The sequence below is a fragment of the Lissotriton vulgaris genome, chromosome 11 (assembly GCF_964263255.1).
Source record: "Lissotriton vulgaris chromosome 11, aLisVul1.2, whole genome shotgun sequence".
In the NCBI taxonomy this organism is placed as follows: domain Eukaryota; kingdom Metazoa; phylum Chordata; class Amphibia; order Caudata; family Salamandridae; genus Lissotriton; species Lissotriton vulgaris.
The window spans coordinates 1,074,873,430-1,074,901,102 of record NC_141699.1 but is presented as its reverse complement, the minus strand read 5'-3'; the positions used below and the strand labels follow the sequence as shown (position 1 = coordinate 1,074,901,102).

Below are 27,673 nucleotides of genomic sequence, written 5' to 3'. Positions count from 1 at the left end.
AGAGAGTAAAATGATCGAGCTCTAGACACAATGTAATACTGGCATTTTTGCTGCCTCAGCCGGCCCACAAGGAAACATAGCAACAAGTAACAAACATAAATTAATAGCACATGCCTTAACTTAGGGAAGACGTACCTCAAGACAGCAAAATTCCCATCTGGCTTTAGGAGAGCAGGATGGGCTTTGGACAGAGACAACGGCCAACAAGAAGATAACAAGAGAGCTATTGTCAGCAAAGGAAAGAAAGTGAAACACATACTCAAGGAAATGAGTGGTAGCCTGAGGAAGTCAGATGACACAATAGACTCACTGAGTAGACTGTTTCTCCGAACGTCTAAATAAGAATAGACTTAGCTGAAAGAAGAATCTTGGATGAACAAGGTACTCAACTTCGGTAATGCCTATTGTGCTAAAAACTATATCTTAACCACAGATTCCTCACCCAGACCAGATGTGGAAACATTTTATAGCAATTTTCTTGCGCTACATCAGATGAATTTGTGCAGCTCTGCTTCGGTTCAATCCCACGCCAGATGTGACATGGGTCCTCTATATCTAGACCAACTTCATGGGCTGATGTTGGTTTCTTTCTGATCTCTGGATCTGTAGCCAACATAATACAGAATACCAGAGTCAAGATGGGTATTTTGGAAGGGAGGGCTGATCTAGCAAACTTAAGAAGGCAGAAAATGCAGAAAAGTAACCCTTAACTGTTGCCACAGCAAGGCCTTGTTGGGCCAATTAGAGATAAAACAACGAAACATAGACAACTTTGCATTCAAGGGCTGGTGTTACAGGAGGAACAACAAACCCGAAACCTTTCTCAGCATTGTGCAAAAGCCAATCCAATCCAAAAGTTCTTTATTTTCGGCCATCAAGGCCATAAAAGATGCAATAAAAACATTAAAATCATCCAATCATTACATTGTTACAAGGCAGTATTTTACAAGAAAATATTCACAACCCGTAAAAGCTGTAGATTACATTATATAAGTAAGATCTGTATTTACAGTGTAGTATGCACTGGTAAATCATCCTACAGTTAAAAATTAACTAAGCAATAATTTTCGCCTTGTCAACCACATAGCTAGCAAATACTTTGAGACAGCAAATACGGTACAGCTTGAAGTGCTGGTCTTTAGGATTCAAAAGCAGTTTTGGTAGAAGACATTTGGCTATCAAGATGACACCAACCACTTTGGGAGGAGATTAAAAGCCAGCATCTGTCACAGTTTAACTCCCCGACAGTCTCCACGCATGCAGGTGTAGATTCTGCAGGCTCAGGTGCAGGACCTGGCATTTCAGAATTGTTACTTAAAATCCAACTGTACCAATAAAGAGGGGTTTCAATAAAGAAAAATAGAAACCAAGCAGGAATCTCTTACTGCTCCCAATTTAAAGTTATGACTTACTGCATTTGATGAACTAACCCAATGTTATCCTATGGGAGAGAAAGGCCTTGCAGTAGTGAAAAACAAATTTAAGAGTGTTTCAATACCAGGACATAAAAATATTAAAAGTACATGTTTAATTTTTAAATAAACAGCATTTTGCCATAAGTGCTGTGTCGAGCTAAGCCTATGGGTGACATACATGTATTAAAAAGGAAGGATTAGTACTTGCAGAAGCTTTGTTTTGCCCGGTTGAAATGGTAGTTTACAACTTCACGGACAGGCAAGTGGGAGGTACAATACATGATGCAGGCCCACTAGAGTTACAGCGAACAAATGTTAGACGGAATGCTGATAATGCAAACATTCTCCTCCAGTCAAAAGATCTGGGTTAAATCCCTTGTTCTATTGCCCACTATGCCACCCCAGTTTGGACCCAGCCATATGCAAATCAGTCTTGAGCCTGTGCCTCATGGGAACAGTCCAGACCAAACAGCAAGGCCAGGTCCTCCCTGGACCGGAAACAAGCATCCTGGGACTGGTTTCAGGGTTTGTCACCCTTCTTCAGCCAGGCTAGCTTGAATCCAGTGGCACAGTGAGCAAGGGAACCATGTCTGGGCATACCTATCTCACTTAGGGCGAAAATGTTACAGCAAACAAATGATGAACGGAATGCTGACAATGCAAGCATTCTTCCCCAGTCAAAAGATCTGGGTTAAATTCATCATACTTTTGCCCTCTATGCCACCCCAGTTTGGACCCAGCCATATGCAAACAGTCTTGACCCTGTGCCCCATAGGAACATCCAGACTGAACTGCCAGACCAGGTACTCCCTGGACCGGAAACATGCATCCTGGGACTGGTTTCAGGGTATGTCACCCTTGTTCAGCCAGGCTAGCTTGGATTCAGTGTCACAGTGAGCAAGGGGCCCACGTCTGGGCATACCCATGCCTCTTAGGGCAAAAATGTTACAGCAAGCAAATGATGAACAGAATGCTGACAATGCAAACATTCTTCCCCAGTCAAAAGATCTGGGTTAAATTCATCATACTTTTGCCCTCTACGCCACCCCAGTTTGGACCCAGCCATATGCAAACAGTCTTGACCCTGTGCCCCATAGGAACATCCAGACTGAACTGCCAGACCAGGTACTCCCTGGACCGGAAACATGCATCCTGGGACTGGTTTCAGGGTATGTCACCCTTGTTCAGCCAGGCTAGCTTGGATTCAGTGTCACAGTGAGCAAGGGGCCCACGTCTGGGCATACCCATGCCTCTTAGGGCAAAAATGTTACAGCAAACAAATGATGAACGGAATGCTGACAATGCAAGCATTCTTCCCCAGTCAAAAGATCTGGGTTAAATTCATCATACTTTTGCCCTCTACGCCACCACAGTTTGGACCCAGCCATATGCAAATCAGTCTTGACCCTGTGCCTCATAGGAACAGTCCAGACCGAACTGCCAGGCCAGGTCTTCCCTGGACCGGAATCAAGCATCCTGGGACCCGTTTCATGTTATGTCACCCTTCTTAAGCCAGGCTAGCTTGATTCCAGAGGCACAGCGAGCAAGGGACACACGTCTGGGCATACCCATCCCACTTAGGGCAAAAAGTGTTGCAGCAAACAAATGATGGATGGAATGCTGACGATGCACACATTTCCACTAGTAGCATTTAATTTAACACCGTGGGTACATGCAGTATCACTTTACTAGGGACCTACAAATAAATTAAATGTGCATTTGGGTGTAAGCCAATTTCACCATGTTTAAAGGAGAGGGCGCAAGTATTTTAGCACTGGTTAGCAGTAGTGAAGTGTGCAGAGTCCTAAGGCCAACAAAAACAAATTCAGCAAAAACAGGAGGAGTAAGGCAAAAGGTTTGGGGGAAGACCTCCGTAAGGCTGACAGGTCTAACAGTTCTCAAACTATCGTGCCAAATAATGTGCAAGTTCACACACCCATACAACTGTCTCTGACTTGACATCTTAATTGAGAGATAGAACTGAGCATGTTTTTTCGTTATTTCTTTTTCCAGCTCTTTGATGCTTTCCCGTGGCTTATGGAGCACCTTCCAGGACCTCAACAGACTGTGTTTAGGCTTAACAATTTTCAAAGCCGATTTGTGGAGGAAGAGATTGAAAGTCACAGGAAGAATGGACTTTCTGAGGAGCCTCAAGACTTCATTGATTTCTACCTGACTCAGCTACTTGAAGTAAGTATTGGTGCCTTCACTGGAGTGGATCCTCTTCTGGTCCATACAGGAGGTTTTATCATGGAGATGGAAGAGTAACCTTGAACATTCCATGTGTGGCCCAACATACAAATAATACTCAGTGCACAACTATACAATGCATTCCCTTCCTAGATGCTTTTGGGTCTGCACAATTTATGTTGCATAACTTTGGACTAAAGCTTGCTGATAGTATTGTACCTCTGAAGCCAACTGAGACTCAGTCTCTCTCTGTAATGTTTTTGGGACTCATCTTCAGTTGTGTTTGCAAAGTCATGGCTGGTCTTCCGATTTAACTCCACAGCAGGAGATCCTGTTAGTGAACATGGAAGTCACCCCTCTCGTTCTTCATGGTCACCTATGCTTAAGTCTAGATCTAAGAGCTCCTGAGGGTTTTAATTAAGATTGCTGCTTTGCTGGTCTTTCACTTTGATCTTTTAAATGCAGATACATTCTTGGTAATTCTAATTTGTGGCAGTCACCTAATACATTTTATTCTCCATTGACCCCAGTGGCTGAGGTCCAAATGTGTACTTAACACTATCTTCTGATGTATGATCTAAACCAATGCTGGATCATAGGGGTTTATGCTCAAATGTCAGGCTTCTATGCTTTTGCTTGGCTTTCCCATTGCCAAATTTCTGTTTTCTCTTGGGTCTTGGGAGTGAAGGAACACTTCTCATATTCAGATACTTCAATAGTTACAATTGGGCCAAGGAACTTAGATCCCACTGCACAGCTTGCCTAAGTGTGAGTTGTTCTCAATTACTTTCACAGGAATCTATATATAGACAAATTCTCAATTTACTTGTAGCTATCAGCATGTGATGGACTGATGCTGAATGTGTAAAGTCACCAGGTACCCTGGAAGTGAACATGGAAGTCACCCCTCTCGTTCTTCATGGTCACCTATGCTTAAGTCTAGATCTAAGAGCTCCTGAGGGTTTTAATTAAGATTGCTGCTTTGCTGGTCTTTCACTTTGATCTTTTAAATGCAGATACATTCTTGGTAATTCTAATTTGTGGCAGTCACCTAATACATTTTATTCTCCATTGACCCCAGTGGCTGAGGTCCAAATGTGTACTTAACACTATCTTCTGATGTATGATCTAAACCAATGCTGGATCATAGGGGTTTATGCTCAAATGTCAGGCTTCTATGCTTTTGCTTGGCTTTCCCATTGCCAAATTTCTGTTTTCTCTTGGGTCTTGGGAGTGAAGGAACACTTCTCATATTCAGATACTTCAATAGTTACAATTGGGCCAAGGAACTTAGATCCCACTGCACAGCTTGCCTAAGTATGAGTTGTTCTCAATTACTTTCACAGGAATCTATATATAGACAAATTCTCAATTTACTTGTAGCTATCAGCATGTGATGGACTGATGCTGAATGTGTAAAGTCACCAGGTACCCTGGAAACACTTTCCCATTGGATGGTTGCCATAGGACATTTTGATTTTGTTGGGCATCTAGTTACTGGATTGCATCTTTTCTAATTTGGGGAGGACTTTCTCTATTGCTATTCACTTTGCAATGCCCATGGGACAATAATGTATGGTTATCTATGATGTTGAGGAAATTAGCATTGATTTTTTTAATGGACCGACCTCTGTGTTTTATAGTGGTTATTTATGTGGTTTGTCTGTTTGTGCTGCTGCCGTCTGGTTAATCATGTCTTCCAGAATGCAGTCTGCCTCCGGGTACCATTTCACATTGCTTATTTAAAACATTCCTTGGTGTAACATGTGTTGCAGTTGCTTAGATTTCCAATTCTCCAAAGTGCAAACGTAGTGCAAAAAGAGTATTTGCTTTCTTTTTGTAGCAGTGCAACTGTATGTAATTTGGATTTGTATCTTTTCACTTACACTGCAAATTGTATTTACTTTAGTATATTTTTAAACCATAGAGGGACAGATTTATATCTTGGTAGTATGGATACTTAATCTTAATGGCAACAGAGTATCAATACCGCCAAGGCTGTGATCCGCTCACCCCTTGTTAATGTGGAGGTGCCTGTGGTTTAATTACGGCAGAGAATACTCTGCCTTAGCCTTGATTAAATCCCTCTGATGGCCCATCGGATTAAGGGCCATTGGAGGTTGACCTCTAATTCTACTCACCTAATTTAGATGGAGGTAAAACAGATTTAATTGCCCGACAATGCCACAGAAACGTTGAAGGTAAGGGGCAATGAAAAAAACTACAAAATGCTCCCCTCACCAATATAGAGACTTCCATGGCAAGGGGAGCTTTGTCTTTTTATTTACAAAAAAGAAAATACTGTACTGTGTTGGAATTTTCTTTTGGAAAATAAAAAACAAAGCAGTTTGCCAGACAGCTCCGTCATGCTTGATGCAGATGTGCCTCAAACTGCATGAAGCATTAACAGCGACCACAGTGGGAGGCAGTGCTGTCAAGGCGTTGGAGTACATTTCTCCATCTCCTTCAGTGCCATACCTCTGTCTGCCAAAATATAAATTGGCCCGACGTTTGACGTCTAAGGTTCTCCTGATACACGAGGAATATATACCCTATGAGTTTGTGAAAAAAGAAAGGGCTAACATAGAAAATCAACCGTAAAAAGCCAGCTGTTTATAGTTTTTTACAAAAATGTTAATGCATGGCTCCCTGCCGGAGTGATCTGATAACACTGATAGACTGTGTCCTATTTTGTAAAATGTATAACTGGCCAGAGCTTCCACTCCATACTCCATTACGGCATGCCACGCATTGGCTTGTGCTTGTGCTGAGGAAAGTGAGGACGGACTCCTATTGAGAGCCAGAGAGGTCGGACACCGGACGCCGGAGGTGCCCGCTGCCGTTTGAGTGGAGCATAGCGAGAGCGGGTGGGAGAGCCTGCACTACTAAGGCTCTAACAAGGACCCCGAGCAGCATCCGCAGCCCCCATGGAGCCCTGCTCTTCTTCACTGAGATTGTGTCATCCCATGTCAGCGCCAGCCGCACCACAGTGGTCCCGGCGTTGTCTTTGCGCCGCGGCAGTATGAGGAGAGAGCAGAGAAGCGAGCAGAGAGTCGACCCAGGAGCAGGGGTGGGGGCGCAGAATATCAGAAAGGGACTCGGTCCTCCTGACCACACCCGGCTCCTGCAAATCCCGTAACTCCAGCAACCCCCGCAAACGTATAACACTTGCTGGGCTGACGACGACCAGGGCGAGTGCTGATGCCATTAGACGGCAGAAGAGGAGAGTGGTGAAGCCGGAGCAGGAAAAGAGAGTTACCTGCGGCAGTGTAATAGCTGTAGCAGGAGGCAACTACGGAGGACTCACAGCGACCCACAGCGAACCACAGTGGCATTAGAGGTAAACCGGTTTGGCTCTCTAGCCACCCTGCTTCTTTCCCCCTTTTCCCCAATCCTCCTCCTAATAACCTGACCTTCGTTCCTGCCCTACCGGCACATTCAGCGGCAAGGAGAGGTCTGGGTAGGGGGTAAAGATAATTTACGGTGTATTGTATACATTTCAAAGGAAGGGAGACGGCAACAAGAGACGCTGACCAGTAGCCTCTTTTGAATGGCTTTGTTTTTTTCCTGGAATTCCTATAAGAGAATTGACCAATCTTCTTTAAATCCCTACTAACTCTCCTTAGTCAAAACAGAATGGAATACTTCGGCTTACAACAGACATTAATCAGGTAATCCGTTGTCAAGTTAAAATTGAAGTAATAGTACAGTCCAACCAGTAGCTTCTACTACTTGTCATCTGTCTTTTTCCTCCTAATGGCTTATAATAAATTGCGTTCACGTACGATACATATGAAAAGACTGGACTCACAGCAAACATCATGAAAACGCCCAGGCAAGGCAGCCTATATTGAATTCCTGTCAGAGAATGCTAAAATCTGAACATTTTTCACAAAAACATTTAATATTAGCAAATGCTGTATCAAGTTTGCACCCCAATTCACAAGGAGGTCATTGGTGACCTATGGAGAACCCAGAGGGCTGCATGGTAGATACTAGTTCAAGAATGTAAAATACCTTGTGATCCTAAAGCCAAAGGTTACTATGATCAATAATCAGAATTTAATTACAATTTAGTATGCAAAGAAAAGTGATATATAAACATGAAAGAAAGAGCAAGTTTAGAGCAGGATTAGGTTAGGTTACTCTATAATGTGGTTAGGATTTAAGCAATGGAATGTGAAGTAGAAAGTTGTACACCATCTTTCACTATCATGAACTTGTCTCTTACCACCCGATCCAGGGCTCTGATGATGTCTCCACCATGTTTGACCAGGATAACCTGATACACATTGTAATAGAGCTGTTTGGGGCCAGTATTGAACCCACCACAGCCACCATAAACTGGCTGCTCCTGTACATGATGACTAAACCAGATATCCAAGGTGAGCGAATAAAAAGGTAAAATATGGTCTTAAACTCTTATGGTGTTTGATGTAAAACAAATCATAAATTCAAATACATCTGTACAATGCTTGGAACCCAGCTTTAGATCATGGAGTGAAGGCTTACAACAGCTCATTACAATATTTTCCCAAAGCCACTTCCTGTGTTCATTTAATCACTCAAATCTCGATATCCAAATCCACCACCTGGCGCTATTTAAAGAAACCAAAATCCAAGATGGCCGCCGTGGCACCCATATCCACAGTGACTGTTTTTGCTTGGGATTTGTCCAAATGTAACTAAATGCATCCAAATATGCAGGCGCAGCTGGCACAGGTAACAATGGTAGGTCAGGGCGGGGAGAAGTGGACATGTGACGGGATAGGGAAAGTAAAATAAAAATAAAAATAACACCACTTGCCTTAATTACGGATGACATTACAAACATGATTATGCAGATGAAGGCACAGTGACATTGCAGAAATCGGGATGCTTGCAAAAGCAGAGGATTACAGTCTGCAATTATGAAAAATATCAATTATGATATAACAATGTAATGATTGGAGTCAGGAGCAGTTACCAATATGAGCTGAGTGACGAGTCAAATGTGCAGAGGATTCTCATTTAATACAATTGAAGATAAAGTTTTGATTATACATTCTGGAACAAATAATTAGTCCCAAAAAATAGCTGTCTTGGGATTTGTAGAATACATGTAGGGTCTCATTACGATGTCAGTCGGAAAGCATTCCAACCAACTCATGGCAGAATCCTTTGCGACCGACTTGTGTTCAGGGGGTCCGACCGACTGATTACAATGGTTCCAAACACTGTTCGCTCTGACTCGATTTGACTTCTTTTAGAGCCTGTTTTCTGACCGACAACAAAGGCTCCCATTGAAAAAAGGGGTGGTTGCAGAAAACCTTTCCCTGTGGTGGGCACCTCATGGTGCGTGCAATACTGTTTATGGTTGGAAAGAGGGGTCCCATGGGTACCCCAAGAGCCCCAACCAGAGACCCCACGTTAAGGGGGGCCTGCTTCAGCCCACAAGTCAGTTTCTGACAGCCACTCCATGTCGGACAGATCGATAGGGAAAGGCTGTCCGAATCTGACATCATAATACATTGGTTGGAAACAGGGTCCGTAGACGTGTATGATTGGGCTCCGACCAACTCGGAGTCTTGGAATGCCAGTCGCAACCGAGTCGGACAGACCGACCGGTTATCAACTATCGTAATCGATTCGTTGGAAATGTTTCTGAGTCAGTTGGAAACATGGGTTCCGACTTGAAATGGGAAAATGCAACTGCTGTTCGGAGCCTTTCCGACCAACATTGTAATGAGGCCGTTAGTTGAGAACATGGGCCATAACTCAGTAATGCAAGGACTATGCCAGAGTCAGAGGGGCAGCATGAGCACAACCTAGTGGCACAGCTTTGTAGTCAAGACAGTTTTGAATTCACTTAGGCTCTGTCATTCATGACAAGAACTTTGATCTTCCACTATCACTCCCCATTAGTACAGTGCCTTATTTAACTATTCATTGGCAACAGGAAAACTATCCTCTCAGTTAATCAAAGCCTTCTGAGGCAGTTTATAGGAAAATGGATTGATGTCTTACATAAGAATGATGAAGCGCAGGTATTTTTACTGTGTCAGCTACTGCCATCCTTGATGGTCCTAGATGGGATGCAGATCCAAGTATCGTGTAACAATTATTTTGCTCGACATATCAGCGAATGTCAATCATGCCATAATCACAACATATTTATTTATCCTTCAATGTAAAAGTAGGTAATTAAAGAGCACAAACAATTCTCAAAGATAGAGAATGAGTAATTCAACAGAATAACACTGGGCCCCTTTGTATTGGTTACTTCAGCCCTGCTCAGCAGTTATCATATTTAGATATTTGCATGACAAATGAAAGATACATGAAGCTCAGTCCATCAAAATATAGTTGATGGGAAAAACACAGAGACAGAGAGAGAGAGAGAGAGAGAGAAGAGAGAGAGAGAGAGAGAGAGAGAGAGAGAGAGAGAGAGAGAGAGAGAGAATAATAAAATAAAATAAATATCCATCCTGTACTGGAGGCTGTCCTATTTTTTTATCCAACCTACCCACCTTAGGGAACCCACTCACAATATCCACTAAAATACTACAAGGGTACTAATCATTTTAACTAACCTTTAAAACCTTTCTCTTCACTCAAAATAATCCTGCTGATCTTTGCTGTGTTTTGAGTGTAAGCTATATGTTCTATCTTGACTACAAAAGGCCACACAGTGGTAGTAGATGCCTCTCACCACAAAAGATGTACTAACATGTTATAATACAGGTTGTCCCATGGAACTGTTTTTTGGATTATTATTCCATTTATGCCCTTCTTATTGGACATATAGCTCAATTAAGTCCAATCATAAGTTTCTAGTAAGTGTGAGCGGGAAATCCGTTACGCTCGCGGATTTTGCGGATTTTTGGGAAATCCGCGAATTTTGCGGATTTCCCGCAAAATCCGCAAAAAAAAAATCCGCGAACGTAACAGGTTCAAAAGTTGAACCCCCACTCATGCAACTATTTTACAATGGCGCCAGCAAGCTGCCAGCGCCGTTGTAAAATAGTTGCAAAGTTAGCTTGCACAGGAACCACTAGATAAAACGAAGCAGGTGCTGCTTTATTTTATCTAAGTGCTTCCTGTGCAAGCTAACTTTGTAACTATTTTACAACGGCGCTGGCAGCTTGCTGGCACCATTGTAAAATAGTTACAGCTCACACAGGACTCAAGGGACCCCTGCGCCCTTCGGGACGATTGCATAGTAACACACACATGGACGCTCAAACTAGTTGATGCTCAAATTCAGTGACTCATTCATTAGCCCAAAAACAATCGTGAGCGTCGTCGAGGCTGGACAGGTGTGCCTTCTTCCCAAATCTACCGTGGAAAATCAGCTGTGATGCTGGATAGGCTTTGCATCCTTGACTTTCACGAGCGCAATACCCGTGCTGTTCCTGTGACCAGGAGCTTCTTTCTCTTCATCTGCTGAACTGATCTTTCTCTGACCTTTTATTCACACAAGACGAGGCACATACCCTACTGGGCACATTGTGTTCGCACAGGTTTCTGCAAGTTCACACGCGTTTTGTACAATTTCGCAATTTGCAAAATTGTACAAAACCCTCGCGAACTTGCAGAAACCCGTGTGAACATAAAAAAAAAAATCCGCTAATTCGCGGGAATTCGCGGATTTTGCGGATTGCGAGTTCGCAAATCCACAAAATTCGCGAACGCGAGATTCGTAAAATTCGCCCATGCTTAGTTTCTAGTGAAGTCTGTGGATGTCATGAGACTACAGTTCAGTGTATACTGGGAGTAGTGTTTCTGTATTTACCAATCCTGGTGTCAATTTTCTCTCTGTCCTAGAATTCCTGATTCATATGTGTCAGTAAAGTCCTAGTTTTCAGGATCAGCAATTATTTACTAGTTCAAATATCTATCTTAAAGCATTCATTGACTGTTGCAATAACTTGTGTGCTCCTCGACAACTCACAGCTTACCCCTGTGCTAATCTGTGATCTATGGGCCTGATTACGACTTTGCCAAAGTCGTGCATGGTCCGCCCACCAAATTAGTAGTTCAACTCGTGTCTGGCAGGCAACTCTTTTGCCAGTCCCATGGTGTTGCCCTGAAAAATGGGCACCACAATGGGAACGCAAAAGAGTTCCAGCACGAAAAGGACTTTTAAGTTCATGCCGTGCTGGAACGTGAGGTGTATGCAAACAGGGGGGCACATGATGTGGCCCCCTGAATGATTCACTTTCGAAAGGAACACAGACTGAGCGGCTGCCCGTCTCTTACTGCGGCTACTGACAGACGCAGTCTGCTTAACAAAGTTTACCATGGCAACACCAACTACAAGGTGTCTGCCTTCACCTCAGGGATCTATTCCTCTGGTGTGACCGGTTCAAACTCTGCATGCCGGCACACCATTATAAACTAAGGACATTTACTATCAATTAACGTCCAAGTCAATTGGCCATAATTAATACGGGGTACACCCTCGCTCCGGCTTCCCACTGGTTGCCTAATTCTTCATGCTTACAAATTTATGTCCTGCTCAACGTCTCAAATCGGTGAGATCGGAACATTGTTGACTTTATACAACAATTCACTCCTTTTATTGTTTAAATTACACTCAGCAGTTTCTCTCCTTGTTGTCAATGCAATGTATATAGTTTAAAAGTCACCCTTACTCGCCACATCACGCTTGCTGTCACTTTTTTGTGACCACTTGCACTATTATCTAGGTAAATAAGTTGCAATATTGTTGACAAATGAATACTGCATGTTGAAAAAGCCCTTTTGTGTCCCTGCCTACATTTAAATAGCTGCCCACCATTGCTCCGCCCGGCATTAACTGCTTCTATACGCCTTTTATAGTACAGGCATATATATATTTTTTTTATGAACATTTTTATTATGAAAAAAAATGACACATTTTAGTTGTGGTGATAGTGTCCCTAGTATGTGCTTTGATAAATGCCGAGAGGTAGACATCATCTTCATAGGAAGTGGCTTTGAGAGAGATGAGCATCACGGTGAGATCTGCAGGTAGGGCCTCGAAGGATGACCATTGCTAAACTCTATAGGAAAGATTGGGCACAAGATAAAAAACAGGCTTGGTGTTGTTGGTGTACTGTTTGATCTTCTGTATCTTCTCACTCACTGGAGAAGAGATTGATGGCTTTCCACTTTTCTGTGGTGTGAGAAATAGGTGAGTATGGCTGGGGGTGTATGCAGTGGCTAAGGGTCTTGAAAAGCATTCTACTTGTGGTGGAGGCTACATTAATGGTATTGGTATAATACTTTGCTGTGGTGATGTGCTGAGTGACATCAGTATCATGAAGTCATCAGGAGTTTTGTCTTTCATCCAATTTTTCATGTTTGTGTTTGGATAGTTTATTGTGTTGGCAAGGTTCTTAGAGTACAAGAGCACATTATTCTGTTAATTGGGGCATGAAGGTTCACAAAGGTTTCCAAACAAATGTTAAAGTTGTTTAGTTGGGTGTTCGTGTCTTTTAGTCTTTGAAGAATCTGCAGGTTGGGTCTTCACCTTTGGGTTTACCTTGTTGTGTGTGTATGACACTAAGCAAGGCACTAGGGATGGTCTGTCCAGTACAAGCGTGCCAGTGATTTTCATATGTGGGTACGAGAGCCGATCAAAGATATGTGGATGACAAATCTTGCCCTGTCCAGGGGTATGGGTGCTTTATATTGGACTGTTGGTAAAGACAAGGTCGAGGATGTGCCCTCTGGCATGCGCTGGTTGATTGACATGCTGTACCAAGTTGAGAATATTGATGAGGTTGAGAAGGGTGTCACTTATTCTTTCGAGCATGTGTTTTCAGATGGCTTGAAGTCACCTTAGAGGGTGGTGTGGGCATGTAAGATGGAGATGGTGTGAGTAGATATGAGAATTCATCATAGAAGTCTATATTCTCCCTGGAAGACCATTAGATGAGATAAAAGGCAGCATACTTAGTTGCAGAGAGTGGGAAATTGCATATCAGCACCTGCATGGAGTTATGTGTAAGTTGCTTGCCTAGTGTGCAGGACCAGGAGCACTTATGGATGGCCTGTGAGAAGAAGGACCTCTATGAAGTGTGAGAATGTATGGCTGAACCGTTTTTCTGTGATTCAGATGACATCAAGTTTGTGATAGGTGATGAGGTCTGCGATGACTAGTGCATGTAATACTGCAGAATGAGCATTACCAAGCATGAGTTGGAATATGTGTTCCGTAGTGTGAGGGCTTGTGGCAGTTAGTGGTTTGTGTAGTGGATTGTGTATGTTTTGTGTGAATCAGCCAAGGCCCAAAGTTTCTCAAAAGCCCACAGTACTGTTGCGGAATGCTTGGATTGCCAAAAATATGTAGGCTGTGTAGTTTTCATTTCATCTCTTTCAACAAGCAACACATTTTTCTTGCCCGTTTACGTCACTCTTCCTGTTTCTTTAGCATCTCTTTGTCACTTTTTGTCTGTCTTTCTCATCCTCCAAATTTGCCCATTTGATTCCTTTCTCTGTCTTGTACTGGATCAATGTCTGTTGACACAAACTAGTGCCAATGAGTCCCTCCTGAAACCACCAGCTAAAATTAAACACTGGTGTGAATGTTGTTTGTGTGCTTGGACTGTCTTGGCCTGGGTGTGATTGTGGGCATTGGAAATATAAGGATTTGGCTGATGAAAATATGGTTTTGGGAGAAATGAGTGATGTCATTTCATGGGTAGATTATTGAAGGGGAATAAAATCATCTTACCTGGCTTCTACTTTTGAATATGGTTTTGGTGGGAAACCAGTGATGTCACTTCCTATGTATGTGGATGACAAGAAATGCAGTGGTAACACATCATGTGCAGATTGATGATGGGAAATGCAGTGATGTCACTTCCTGTGAAGATGGATAACGGGAAATTATGTTCTCTTGCCTGGCTCTATCTTTTATAGATGGTTTTGAGTGAAACCAGTGATGTAAATTCATGTACAGATGGATGATTGGACATTATGTCCTCTTGCCTGACTTCTTCTTTTAAATATGGTTTTGGCAGAAAATCAGGGATGTCACTTCCTGTGCAGATGAATGAAGTGCTCTTCTCCAAATACTTCTATTAAAGAGGGTGTTGGCAGGAAACCAGTTATGACACTTCCTGTTTATATAAATGATGTGAAATGCAGTCACTTCTTGTGGAAATGGATGATGGGAAATAAAGCTCTTTTGCTTGTTTTCTTCTTTTAAAGATGGTTTTGGTAGAAACCAGTGCTCTCATTTCCTGTGTAGATGGACGATGAAAATTAAGTTACCTCTCTGGCTTAGGGCTTGATTACGGGTTTGGAGGTCTTTCAGCCTGACTGCCATAGCGGCAGGCCCAGGTAGGCCGATATGTCGACGGTCTTCCGCCCACAGTATTACGATGCTACCATTGTGCTGGCGATCTTGCGGTGGCAGTCTTCCTACAGAAGGGGACCGCCTTGCTAGGATTCTCATTTATTTTTAGGTTTTATGCCTCTGTGCAAATACATATGTATGTATTTTCATGAAATAAGTCTATAAGTCTGTAAATACACACATTTGTATTACACCTATAGAAAACTACCCTTCTCCTACAGCACGAGTCCACAGCCATTGCAACAGTGGACAAATGGACAATTAACTTACGTGTGATTCAGGTGCCAATTTTGTAGGTTTACCTCGTGTCTGCAGCAAAGGGGGACCTGGATGGGAGGCATCATGACAGAAAGAAGAGTGGAAATAGGGGACAAGGTATGTTTTTTCTTAAAATGTTGCATTTCCACCAGGTCAAGTGTGGAGGACTTCCCGACACAGTTGGCATGGCGGTATGGCACATCGTAATTTCATGGGTGGGAACAGGGTCTGTACTCACTCCATCAGCCACTGTCGCCTGTGACCGCCTTCATGGCGGGAAGAGAAATCCTGGAGTAGACAGTAGTCTTTAGTCAACACTGTAATTCAGCTGTCGGGCTGCCTAGTCGGCAGGCGGTGAACCTGACGGCACCGTGACCGCGGTCCCAAGACCACCAAAGTCCTAATCAGGACCTAATTTTCAAAGTAAAGTAAATAAGAGGAGAGGTGAAGTTTTTGGGGGGGGAACCAGTGATGTCACTTTATGTGTAGATGGATGATGGGAAATGAAATCCCCTTGCCTAGCTTCCTCTGTTAAATCTTTTTTTAAAGATGTCACTTCCTGTGCAGATGGATGATGGGAAATGAAGTCCTCTTACCTGGCTTCTGTTCAGAAAATTGAAATGTTATTTCCTTTCTAGATGGACGATGGGAAGAAAGTGATCTCTGTGACTTAATTTTTAAAGCAAAGTAAATATGAAAGCTGAAGCATCGATAAACATTTACAATTATTTCTACATATCATGCCACACCTAAAGGACCTCCACGGGCTCCCCATTCAGAAACAAGCATATTTCAAACTCCTCATTCACACTGTCAAGGCACTACATAAGACTGGCCTAGTATATCACAACCATCCAATCTGCTTCACAAACCTACCAAACACCTCTGCTCTTCTGACCCATACTTGCAGAAATCACACACTGAAAACTAGACCTGGAGGTTGAGCCTTCTCCTGAATCATTCCTAAAGCATGGAACGATCTCCCACTGCACAGAAGAGCCTCCTCCTCACTTCTTGAATTCCAAAAGAAGCTGGATACCTGACTTTTTGATTTGTGCAACAAGTTCTAGTGTTGTGTAGTTCCTATAAAACCTATATAGGATCTGCTCATTTAGACAACATACGCTGCAGGCTTGATGTCTAGACTGATTCCACCCCCACCTGGAATGTTGGCCTTTATACCAGCTAGCTCACAGTGCCTCTAGAAACTCCTCATAACAAGGACAGAATGGTTCTTGGCAACTACCTAATACGACCACCCTGATCACTCAGGACCGTGGAAACAGTGTACTACTTTTCGCTCAGTCACTCGTGCTCACTACATCTCAGAAAATGACACAGAATAAAGGGTATGGACGTTTTCAATAATTGTTTATTGACCAGTCGCCATTCTTGTGTAAAATTGATGTGTTGTAATGATCATTAGACACTAGCAGATATAAATGACTTAAAGCACTAAGAAGGATGGTAGATTTCTACCATTCTGAGATGATCATGAATACAGGCAACTATATAGAATATATGACAATAAAATGCTTACTTCTACGATGCTAGAACTAGATGTACCTAAGTGTACCTAGCATGTATGCAGGTGTTAAGTCATGAATCCCTCGAGGATAAAGTCAACCCCCATTACCTGAAGTGAAAAACTGTGAGACCCTGTCCTGGTCTCAGTTTGGACACCCAGCAAGGGATGTCAGAGCACTGAGAGCTGGAGTATCTGCATGCAGGGTGCTTCAGAGTCTCACGTTAGTGCATCGGCATGAAAGTCCTGATCTCTGTTTGTTTCAGCGGGATATGATGTTTTTATACCCAAAGGTCTCCCCGGGGGTTTTACCTTGCTGTGCCAGTGTCGGACCTAGGATGACATCAGGAATGAACTTTATACATAGTTTTTTTGCACAGGATGAGCCCGGCTGAGTTTCCAAGAATCCTCATGCATAATGTATGATGCTGCTACTGTGGGAATCCCGTGTTCTGTTTGCAGTGTCATATCTAGGTAAAAGGTCAGTCTCCAAGAACCATTATGTGTGTAATGTAGAGGAGAATATTGGTTATGTTACGTGAGCCTATATTGGGGTACCTATATGGAATATTACACTACGTGTGCTTAGACTTACACCTGCTCATCGCCCCTATCCCCTTCCGGGTGATAATGTGCTCTATAATCCACATAACATGAAATACATTTGATTTCCACTGTATTCTTAATTAGCTATCCACTTTAATCTTCATTCAAAAGTCATACATAATGTTCGTGTACAACTATATTTCTTTTCTTGAAATTTGTTTGAAAAAAGTTCAGACTCCCATAGTACAACTAATTGCACCGGAAATTACTTGTACTATTAGAGTCTAAACTTTTTTACCTGTTGAATACAGTTTAAGGTCATAATCACATTCTCACTGGCCATTGGTATTAGGTTAGTTACCTGTTATAATTATAAGTGTGAAGGTGGTCTTGAAAGATCACCAGTATGCACTTGCATTGAATTGCTTCCAACTGCACTGAATTGGATTTTGATTTCAAACCCCCCAAATCTTGTCTAGACAAAGTAAGTCTATAATTGTTATTTACTATGCTGGCCAAATACAATTTTTCATTATACCTGAGGGTATTCATGAAATGTTATTTGTTTATTGTCACTTAGTCTGATTTGTCATTGAATCTCAAGAAGGGCAATGTTTCAGCTTTTATTGAAAACCAAGACAAATTGATTATTTTGTGAAAATATTTCTCCCCAGAAAAAGTGCAGAAGGAGTTGGACGATGTCCTCGGTGATTCTCAGGTCATCCAATATGAAGACCGGAAGAGGCTTCCGTATACCAATGCTGTGATTCATGAGATCCAGCGCTACTGCAACATTCAGGGGATCGGCCTTTTAAGACAGGTTGTAAAGGAGGTCTCACTGCTGGAATATACCATTGGAAAGGTAGGATGTTGGCGATTGAGGCTGTGAAGTAGGCATTGCAGGGTCTTCATCTAACTATGGACATTACCTCACCAAATGTCAGGGCAAGCGGATGTTACATCAAGCACCTTAACCTAAGATACCATTACAGCACTGCCCTTGGTCCCCCCATTAACATCCCGATATTTGCTGTTGAGCGGTTAGTTTAATAGCACGGAGTGGACACTGCAGCTGTTAGAAATCCATGTTTGCTTCTTTTCCTGGTGCTGGCTTCTTGTCTTTTGAGAGATGGAGTAGAAAGAGCAGTGCCTAGAAGTACCAAAGATTAAAATAGGTGCTATCCGATATGACACCTGGCTACCCCATGCATTTGACAAGGTATAGATACACTAGCTGCATGAGACACAATGGTATTGATTGTATGTGTTAGGTTGTCAAGACAAATAATCCATACAAGCAGAAGAAGATATTCACTTTAATGATACATAGCAGCACAAATCTTCCCATTGGTAACTGCTCCAATCTGCACCAGCCAACTGAAATTGAGCTTGGAAAACTCATCAAGAGATGCACTTAAAAAATTCCATTCTTAAAGGGACCCTAAGGAAATCTACCAAGACACAGCCAATAGCACACCTCCCATCCCTACAATTGCAGAAAAACCCTTAGAGTAAAGACTTTAAATGAAGGTACAAATAATAGTTAAATAAATAACTTGAACTGAGGAACCAAGGATGTACAAATGACAACAGGATACTCAAGACAGATCATAATCCCTCAAACACATGAGATATGCCCCTTATCACTTCCAATTGTGACAACAGGTAAGAGAAAGTATATTGAAAGACCGGTTGATTCCTCAGAATCTACTGCCCATTCCCTTTGCACTGCTCCATCCAAAGACCAGTCTGCCAAACCCTCTCTGGAGTTGGAAGATCAAGAGAAACCCAACCACTTGGTAGGGTTGGATTGACAAACACCCTCCTCCGCACTTTCAGCTTTTACCCTTGCAGCGCTGCTTTTACTCCAATATTTGTAATTTTCCACCAAAATGGCATGCCTAAAGATCTTAACAATCTGTGTGCTGCAGTAAACCTTTGAGGAACTTCTTCTGAGGCTTGGAGGTGAAAATATACCCCCTAAAGCTTTTCAGGTCATCATATCTGTGCTTTCCTCAGTCTTGAGTTTCCTTTACTCTTCGGTATAAACCACTCACACAAGAAATCCCATCACACACACTTGTCTTCACTAGAATCCAATTATTGGCAATATATTAGAAGAGTCCCTATTCCTGATTAACACAAACGGGAATACATCTGTGGTGGAATGATTGATGAGTGTTGTGGTGGCTCCATAACCTGTTACAAGATCATTTGTGAGACACTCAAACAAGGCGACAATGCCAATGGAATGATTTCTTTCAATAAACGATTCAACGTCTCCACCATTCCATTCCCTTGAGGGTTATACAAGCTACAGAATGATGCTTGAAGTCAAAAGAAGACAAAAAGGTCTTCATGGAGTGAGATTTAATTTGTATGTCACTGTCTGTCACCAAATATTCAGGAGACCTTCTCTCTGGAATACATCTTTCAAGAAGCTAATGGCAATACCAGTGTTGTGCTTGCTCATGAACTTACATTCTATCAACTTGGAATGATAATTAACTATTACTAGAGCATACATCTTCTTGCAATTTATAAATTTGAGGAGAGGAGTTGGCCTAAGAGATAGGGCGATCGACCTCGAATCTGGGGAACCGGGTTCCCGTCTCGGCAATGACGCTGAACATCTTATGATTCTGGGCAAATGCCTTAATCTACCCTTGCCTAACAATAATTAATATGTCCTCATGTAACACAACTGGTGCTATGTAAAGAGCTCTGATACCCATACCTTCGGGTCAAGTTTGCCTTTATAAAACTCCATTAAAAAAAAAAAAATAATTCCCAACTTCTCCCAAGGCAATTTTAAGGTAGTCAACCACTGGAGACAACGAGGTACTATAGGTGTGTAATTAATTATCAGACACAATCTGCACAGCCAGCTATAAACACCTTCATGTTCCTATCTATTCTAAGCCACCAATAGTCAGTACGAAGCCTTTTATTTGTTCCTGTCAAAACGAACATGCCCAATATGTGCAAACTGTATTAGTCATATACCTAACTCAGCTTGACGAATCAGTACATTAATTCTCAGGACCAGCCCTCCTTCATCTTTGGAACAGGGATTTAGATCACTCTCCACATATATCTCCCTGGGCCAAACCTGACCAATGAACTTCTTCAATAATGTTTGACAGTTGTCCTCATCAGGACAACTTTCCCTTTCTTCTTGAGAGATAATATCCTTGAATAGCAAAAGTCTATGAATTAACTCTACTATACTACACATTCCATATTTGCAATCACATTATCATCTGAAACTGTTTCTAATAGACACCTTGGCAAGAAATACACTCTAAAATTCTTTCCTAAGGGAATGTGTCTACCAGAGAAATAGATTTATACATTTTAGAAAGAATCCTGAATGGTCTCATATCTGCTTGGCAAACATTCTAAAGAGTGTGATCCATGTCTAAAGTGAGGTCTCCTCCACACAAACATGTTGAAAAATGATTTGGGACCTAAACACAAACCAGAGTCTTTCTTTCTTCTAATGGTTTTGTAGTTTCGTTCAGCCTTTTACAAATATCTGAAGGTGAATGCTATAGTATTTTTTTTTACTGTTTGCCATCTGACTCTGAATCTCCTCCACACCAATTGCACTGGCATCTATATCAAAGATATGTCAACCTAATAAGCATGTAATGCAGGACTATTCACAATTTATCATTGCAGGTTTTTAAAAGTATAATTTTCATCCTTCCCCAAGAATTTCTATCACTACTTCGCAGTAATTTCCTTGAAGGTGCTCTTTATAATGTTAAATACTCCGCAAAACCTGAATGATATTTGCAGAGGCCTAGTAAAGATCTTAGCTGGGCTTTGTTTTTAGTGTCTGAGCTATATATTATAGTCTCAACCAAATCTGTGTTTGGTCTGATACCTTCAGCTGAAATGCGATTCCCTGATTATTCCTCATCTTGTAACAAAATTTGACATTTTTCTTCTTAAAGTGTAATACCATGATCTTGTAAAGTATCTAATACTGTGCAACACTTACTAAAGGCTCTGCTTACTATCAGTATAAATGAGGATGTCATTGTTGTAGGCCAACACGTTGATTCCTCCTAAGGTTTAATATACATTTTTGGAGAAAACTGAGGCTGCTGAGGCCAGGCCAAACAACATACAAAGGAATCTACCTGATTCAAATGGGGTACTGAATGATGTCAGACAGAAAGATTACTCACTGAGAATAGCCTGGTGGTAGGCAACTCTCGGATCTTAGGGGCAAACACTTTTGCTTCACCTAGTTTAGCTAACATTTTCTGGATCTTAGAAAAGGGGAAACAGTCTACTAGGATGTTACTATTTAGAGACCTCAGATCCACACACAAAGCCTTATATCACAGTTTTCTTCTTTGCCACAACAATAGGAGAGATCCAATGAGAGGATTGAACTGGCTCAATCACCTTTTCACTGCACAGGTTATGCAGATGTTCTTTTATATGACTCTAAATAATAAGCAAAATGTTCAGCAAACTATGACTAACAGGAATAGCTCTTGGTTTGAGAAGAATTTTGTGTTCATAACCATTCACTTTTCCAGGTTTACCCTGAAATATTGATTTATAGGTGTCAAAAACAAGCTTCAAATATAAAGTTTGAGGGGCATTGTGTCAACATGTGAGATTGAGCAAGCCATACCAGGTCTCAAAACAATACAAATCACCCCTTGGTCCCTCCATAGTGGTATGTACTGACCTCTCTTTGCTACACACATCATGGTGTGTATAACTCTATCCTTATAACTAACACATTCTTTAAAAATAACCCACCAAATCAATTTCAAAACCTCCAAATGCTACAGTAAGAATGCCAGGGGCAACAAGTGTATTTGTTTCCATTCCTTCTCATTCAACTTGTCAGTCACTTATGACAGGATATCCTGAATCTACATGGACATCAATTTCCACATCACCAATTGTTATATTGCAAACTTGATCCATCTCCTTGTCCAACTGTCCTACAAAGTTGGCCATCCTGATAAACAACATTATCTTGCCACTCTGTAAATATGTAAATATATAATGAGACTTTTCTGTGGTGTCCCATTACTCTTTACCAAATACAATCCTCTGCATATTTTTACATGCTCGACAAAAATATCAATCGTCTTGTCTACTAAGTGACAATGATTTGTGACCACAACATGTAGCAAGTTACCTGCGCACTAGCACCAGTCATTACACATTTCTTGCTTTCATAATTTGAATTTCAAAATGCTTAGCTTTGAACACAAGGGCATTCACAGTTCTGCTTCTTGCACCTTTGAACTTCCTTGGATGCTATTATGGAACAGTTCCTCTTGCAATTTCCAATATCTGTTCCAAACTTAGATTCCTGGGGCACAATAGTCTATCTTGTGTTCTTCAATTAAAACAGCTAACTACAGTCTAATCCCTTAAGTAATTATCCAGTATTCTGTTTTAAAGAGGGGAAGCAAGAATTCTCAGCTTTGCTAAGAATCCTTCAATTGACTCATGTTGAACTGGTGTGTTTAAAATCTGTCTCTCCACTATTATACTAGGGTTATCCTTGATGTGTTATTTAAATCTGTTCACTGCTTCCTCAAACTCACCCCAAAACATTTGGGCTGGGGGAACTAGCACAGTTACATGATCAAACATTCTTTGACCCTCTGTTCTAAAACAGTTAGTTATAAAGCAGATATTTTTTCCCTGAAGGGTCAAATGTAGTGCCATCAATGGCAACCATATTCCTGTCAAAGGTCTTGTACCATTGTTTCTACATTAATGCCTGCATGTCTAGTTCTGCTAAAAAAGTGGATGAACGATTTTCATTATGCTTTATGGAATACTCAGAATGAGATGTAGTTTATTTAATAGTGATGACTCTGTACAATACTTTAAACAAGTTTAGATGGATGGTAATGCGTTATCACAAAATAAATGCTTTATACCAACTTGGAAAACATTAAGTCTGTGTGTAAGATCTGGTTACTGAAGGAATGCTGTTGAAAAAGAAATTAAGGAGAGGTCCATCTATCAGGCACCCACTAGCTTTTTCTACAACAAAGTTGCTTTAGGAGAATCAGTAAATACAACGCTCACTCTTAGCTTTGAACAGAGTCAGGAGATGGAGGCGATCCCTAAGAAGAACGCAACCAAACCAGCCAATAATGTGTCCAATTTGTTTCTTTCACCAGCCGCGGTTCGTGCAAGTAACAGCGGTGGGGCGGTGTAAGGGGAATTCCAAGGGACGATGCAGACGGAAAATTAAATAAATAATTAATTTTCCATCTGCATCATCCCTCAAAATTCCCCCTTACATGGCCCCACCGACCCCACTGCTGTTACCTGCTCAGACCACAGCTGTCTTTCACTTACTTTAGCAACAGCTAGTGGTAGAGCTGGCGAAGTAGGAGCTAGCACAGCCACACTTCCTGGCCCATGGGTCTGTCAGGGCTGGACACAGAATCCAAAGCAGCATGAGGAAAGACGCTGTTATGCTTCCATACATGCTGAATGCTTCATAGGGGAGGTGAATATTGTTCAAAACAGCAGCACAGGAAAAGGCACCATATACCACAACAAAACACTGCACTCTCTCTGGCATTCTCCTACTAAATCGACCAGCTGGCAAAACAAATTGACGATGGCCACACCCTTGTTTGACTCACAAAAACTGGGATATATGGGGAACTCAAAAGGATTTGATAAATAGGACTTAATAGGGATTTCCCACGTTAAAGAACTTTAGTGTGCTGGGGGTGAAGCCCTTTGATACTCCTCAAACTCAATACGCTCTGGCAAATTCCGAATATTATCGTTACCTTCAAATCAGACGCTCTCTGCAAACAGCTATTCCTGAGGACTCTGCCATGCCAGACACCTCCCCACTAGAGGACAGACTATTAGATGGCCACCTGCCTGACAAGGCCATCTCCTTAACGTATCAAAAACGTATTATTAAGATCGGCAACCCTCTACAAAAATTGCGAGACAAATGAACTCAGGACTGAATAGAATTAGATGATGAAACCAGGCAAGAGGCGGTCTCCTCTTCTAAGACGGTTGCAATCCCAGTGAGACTCAGGCTGGTGCAATTAAAGATCCTCCACAGAATTTATATAACTGGTCCTGAACTGGTACACATGGGTGGGTTGACAGACGGCTCTTGTAGTACGGGTTGCGCACATATGGGCACATTTATACACATACTATGGCACTGTGAGCAAATCAAAGAATACTGGTGCAAAATCCATACTGTTATGAGTGAAGTGTTGGGGGTAGAACATGGACCAGAAGCACCCCGGTGCCTCCTTAATATCTGGAAACCAACTGACCTCAACTCCCACACTACGAAATGGGTCACGCTTGGTTGCATGATTGCCAAGAGAAATATCGCACAGCTCTGGGCAGCCCTGCACCCGCCCACAGTCAAAGCCTGGAAACAAGATCTAGACTGGTGTATGCTGAGGGAGAAAACAGTCTATGTGGCTCGGGGTTGTCCCCGCAAATGGTCCAAGGTTTGGGCCCCCTGGAACGAATACAGGCGAGATATATGTGTGCCACCCTGCGATGCCAATGATGATGATCCCCCATCCCCGTGAATTCCAATGAACGTTTTTGCTGTATTGTGTATAACCTGATTTTACTGTAACCCCAACTGATTCTGTGTTTTGTACCTTCATGTCGAGACTGTTTAATTAAAAGATTTACCCAAAAAAAAATACCACTGCACTCTCAGTAGAGAATGTGATTTAAATCCATATCTGGCTGTCAAAAGCATGTGAGGGGAGTGCGCACTCCATATTTGAAGGCCCAGGCAATCCTTCAAGCTCAACATATACATGGATTTTGTTGGACCTCAGCATAATAACAGTAGGGAAAGGCTGATAAACAAAAGGCAGCTCACCTTTAACCACAAATGAAGGAATGTTAAACTGTTTTTGATACTGCGTAAGGTGTCCAGTGGGTGCTACTCTTCTGAATCATCCAATCCTTGTATCCAAAATTAGTTTAGGTTGGGAGAAAACAAAACCAGGTAGGCTGCTAAAGATAGTGTTATTGATAAATAAATAGAAGAACAGCACACAAAGTCCCTTTGGCTACTGCTCATGGCTCCACCAGGCAACTGAAATCGAGTTTGGAATCCTCACCAAGAGATGCACATAAAATATTCTACTCTGGAAAGGACTCTAATGAAATCTACAATGAGATAGCCCATATCAGTAGGGTTTAGGGTCTCATGTGCATGCACACTAGCATTGAGGGGCGGCGAGTTAACCCAACACTACATGGTTTATCTGTGTTGCATAGCACAGATGAGAAGAGATGCTTCCATACTTGATGTAGATCTAGAACCGTGATTCTACAGCTGTGGCATTTTGTGCTAAATTTTATATGACTACCTACGTACCACATAATCCACTATTTGCTGGATAATTTCCAGCTTTTCCCCAAAAAATGTTTTCTAGCTTATATGTTCAAAATTTACATAAAAAGAATGCCATGCATGGTGTCCAGTAGTGTCAGACCCTTTCAAGCATAATTTTGGATTACAATACTTGACTACTTATCCACCATCTACTTTGTTATTTGCAGGTTTTTGAAGAAAACCTTTCTAGCTTAATCCCGTCAAAGCATATGAAAAAGACAGCAGTTCATGGTGCTCAGTAGTGGAAGACCATTTTTAAAGGTTAACTGTTCCCCTTTAAGGTGACTGCTTCTATTTAGGTATAACAATTGGTACTAATGAGATGTAACATTTTCAGTGTTAGTGTGTGTCAAATTCAAAAATTGAAAAATAATACTTCCAAAAATGTGCATATTATGATGCATAATTTAGAATTTCATGCTTGACTCTACTGCATTATTATGCTCTTCCATTGCCTCATAATTCTAGTTTCCCTGTGACGTACCAATTTTGTTCCATCTAAGTTCTCTCAAAGTTTAATTATGACGAAAGCTTCAAGGTATCAATTAGAGAGGTAGTTACATGTACATCAGTGTTTCAGTTCCTAGAGTTACACAATCAATGCACTGACTTTTACTCTTTTTACAATTTCCCAGATGTACACTAATGACTACTGATGGGTCTGGGTTTCAGTAAGGGAAGTTATTACTCAACAGAGCTGCTCATATTGCCAAATATGTCTATGGAAGGCAGTGCACTTCTACTACCCTGCTTCCACCTTAGGTCATGTAGGTGGACCAGATAGTTAAAGGAACCTTATTGATAAGTTGTTGATCCAGTTGTGGCCTTTCAGGAAGTGACAGAGTAGTTATGAAAGAAAAGAGATCATGGTGGTTTCACATGGTTACATGAAGAACACATCTGTCTGCTAAGACATCTTGTATGAACAAAATTTTGGACAATATTTTAATGATCATCATTATGATACTTGGTCTGAATTTATTTCTTGCAGGGTACCATTATTATACCTAATCTACCTTCTGCTATGTGTGATCCTGAATTCTGGAAGACACCCAATCAGTTCAATCCAGCAAATTTCCTGGATGAAGAGGGACACTTTGTGACCACGAAAGCCTTCTTACCCTTTTCTGTAGGTATGTAATTCCAAAACAAAAACACCCAGTTCAAAATTCCTCCTATAGGCAGCCACTACTGATTCCTGTTATCTTCTGTTCCATAAATCAGTGATCTGTAATTATTTTTAGAGTAATCAATAGAGGTTGTGTAGATATTGTTAAGGTGAATTTTTCATAAAGGAATGCGTTTGTTGATTTGCTTACAACCTGTGGCACAAATTGACAGATTAGTGCAAAATTTGGAACTTGCTTGGTATGTCTAACTCAGTTTCTAACCTCATATTTTGAGCAGATTGGCCTACAGGGTGAAGTAAAAGTAGCTTTTTCTATCATAAATTACATAGAAATGTTTCCTCTACTTCACTGAATTACACAAAGCGTGACAGAATATTTTTGTGCTATGGTGTAACTCCATGTAGTCGGTCTTGAGATATTTTTGCTACTAAAAGGTGCCTGATGGGATTTCAAGTGTTACTCTTATGTATATCTTGACCGTTAATCTACAGATTATGCACAGATCTTATTCAAGGAGAAACAGAGGTTATAAAGGTAAACAAATGTGGCTGTCCTAAAACTTTTTCTGTTGACCTCTTCTATATGTGCTGATCCAGAGAGGATTCACACAGGGATTCAGATATTCTGGAGATCTGATTGCCTCCCATGTCTGAAAGTTCTATTGAGGCATTAGTACACAATGTAAGGGAACAAGGGGCATACACAAATCCTGCAGTGTAGGTAAAAAATCTGTAGGAGAAACTTGCCATTCTTATCATTACAAAATGCATTTGAAAATCAGAAGTGCTTAAAGTGAAATGTGAATGAACAAGGATGAGGAAATTTAGACATCACTAACGTACTGTGGTGAGTGAGGCATCAAAGTCA

At 41.5% G+C, this 27,673-nt stretch overlaps 1 protein-coding gene across 3 annotated transcripts in view; it reads left to right on the top strand.

The window, feature by feature from the left end:
• LOC147684138 (cytochrome P450 2J4-like) overlaps nucleotides 1-27,673 on the top strand; it is an 89,382-nt gene that overhangs the window by 35,862 nt on the left and 25,847 nt on the right. For all 3 annotated transcript variants that reach the window (XM_086944951.1, XM_086944953.1, XM_086944952.1), the window contains 4 exons: nucleotides 3,429-3,605; nucleotides 7,849-7,990; nucleotides 17,938-18,125; nucleotides 26,668-26,809. In XM_086944951.1, coding sequence (XP_086801077.1) covers nucleotides 3,429-3,605; nucleotides 7,849-7,990; nucleotides 17,938-18,125; nucleotides 26,668-26,809 — 649 coding nt within the window. The remainder of the gene's footprint in view (nucleotides 1-3,428; nucleotides 3,606-7,848; nucleotides 7,991-17,937; nucleotides 18,126-26,667; nucleotides 26,810-27,673) is intronic.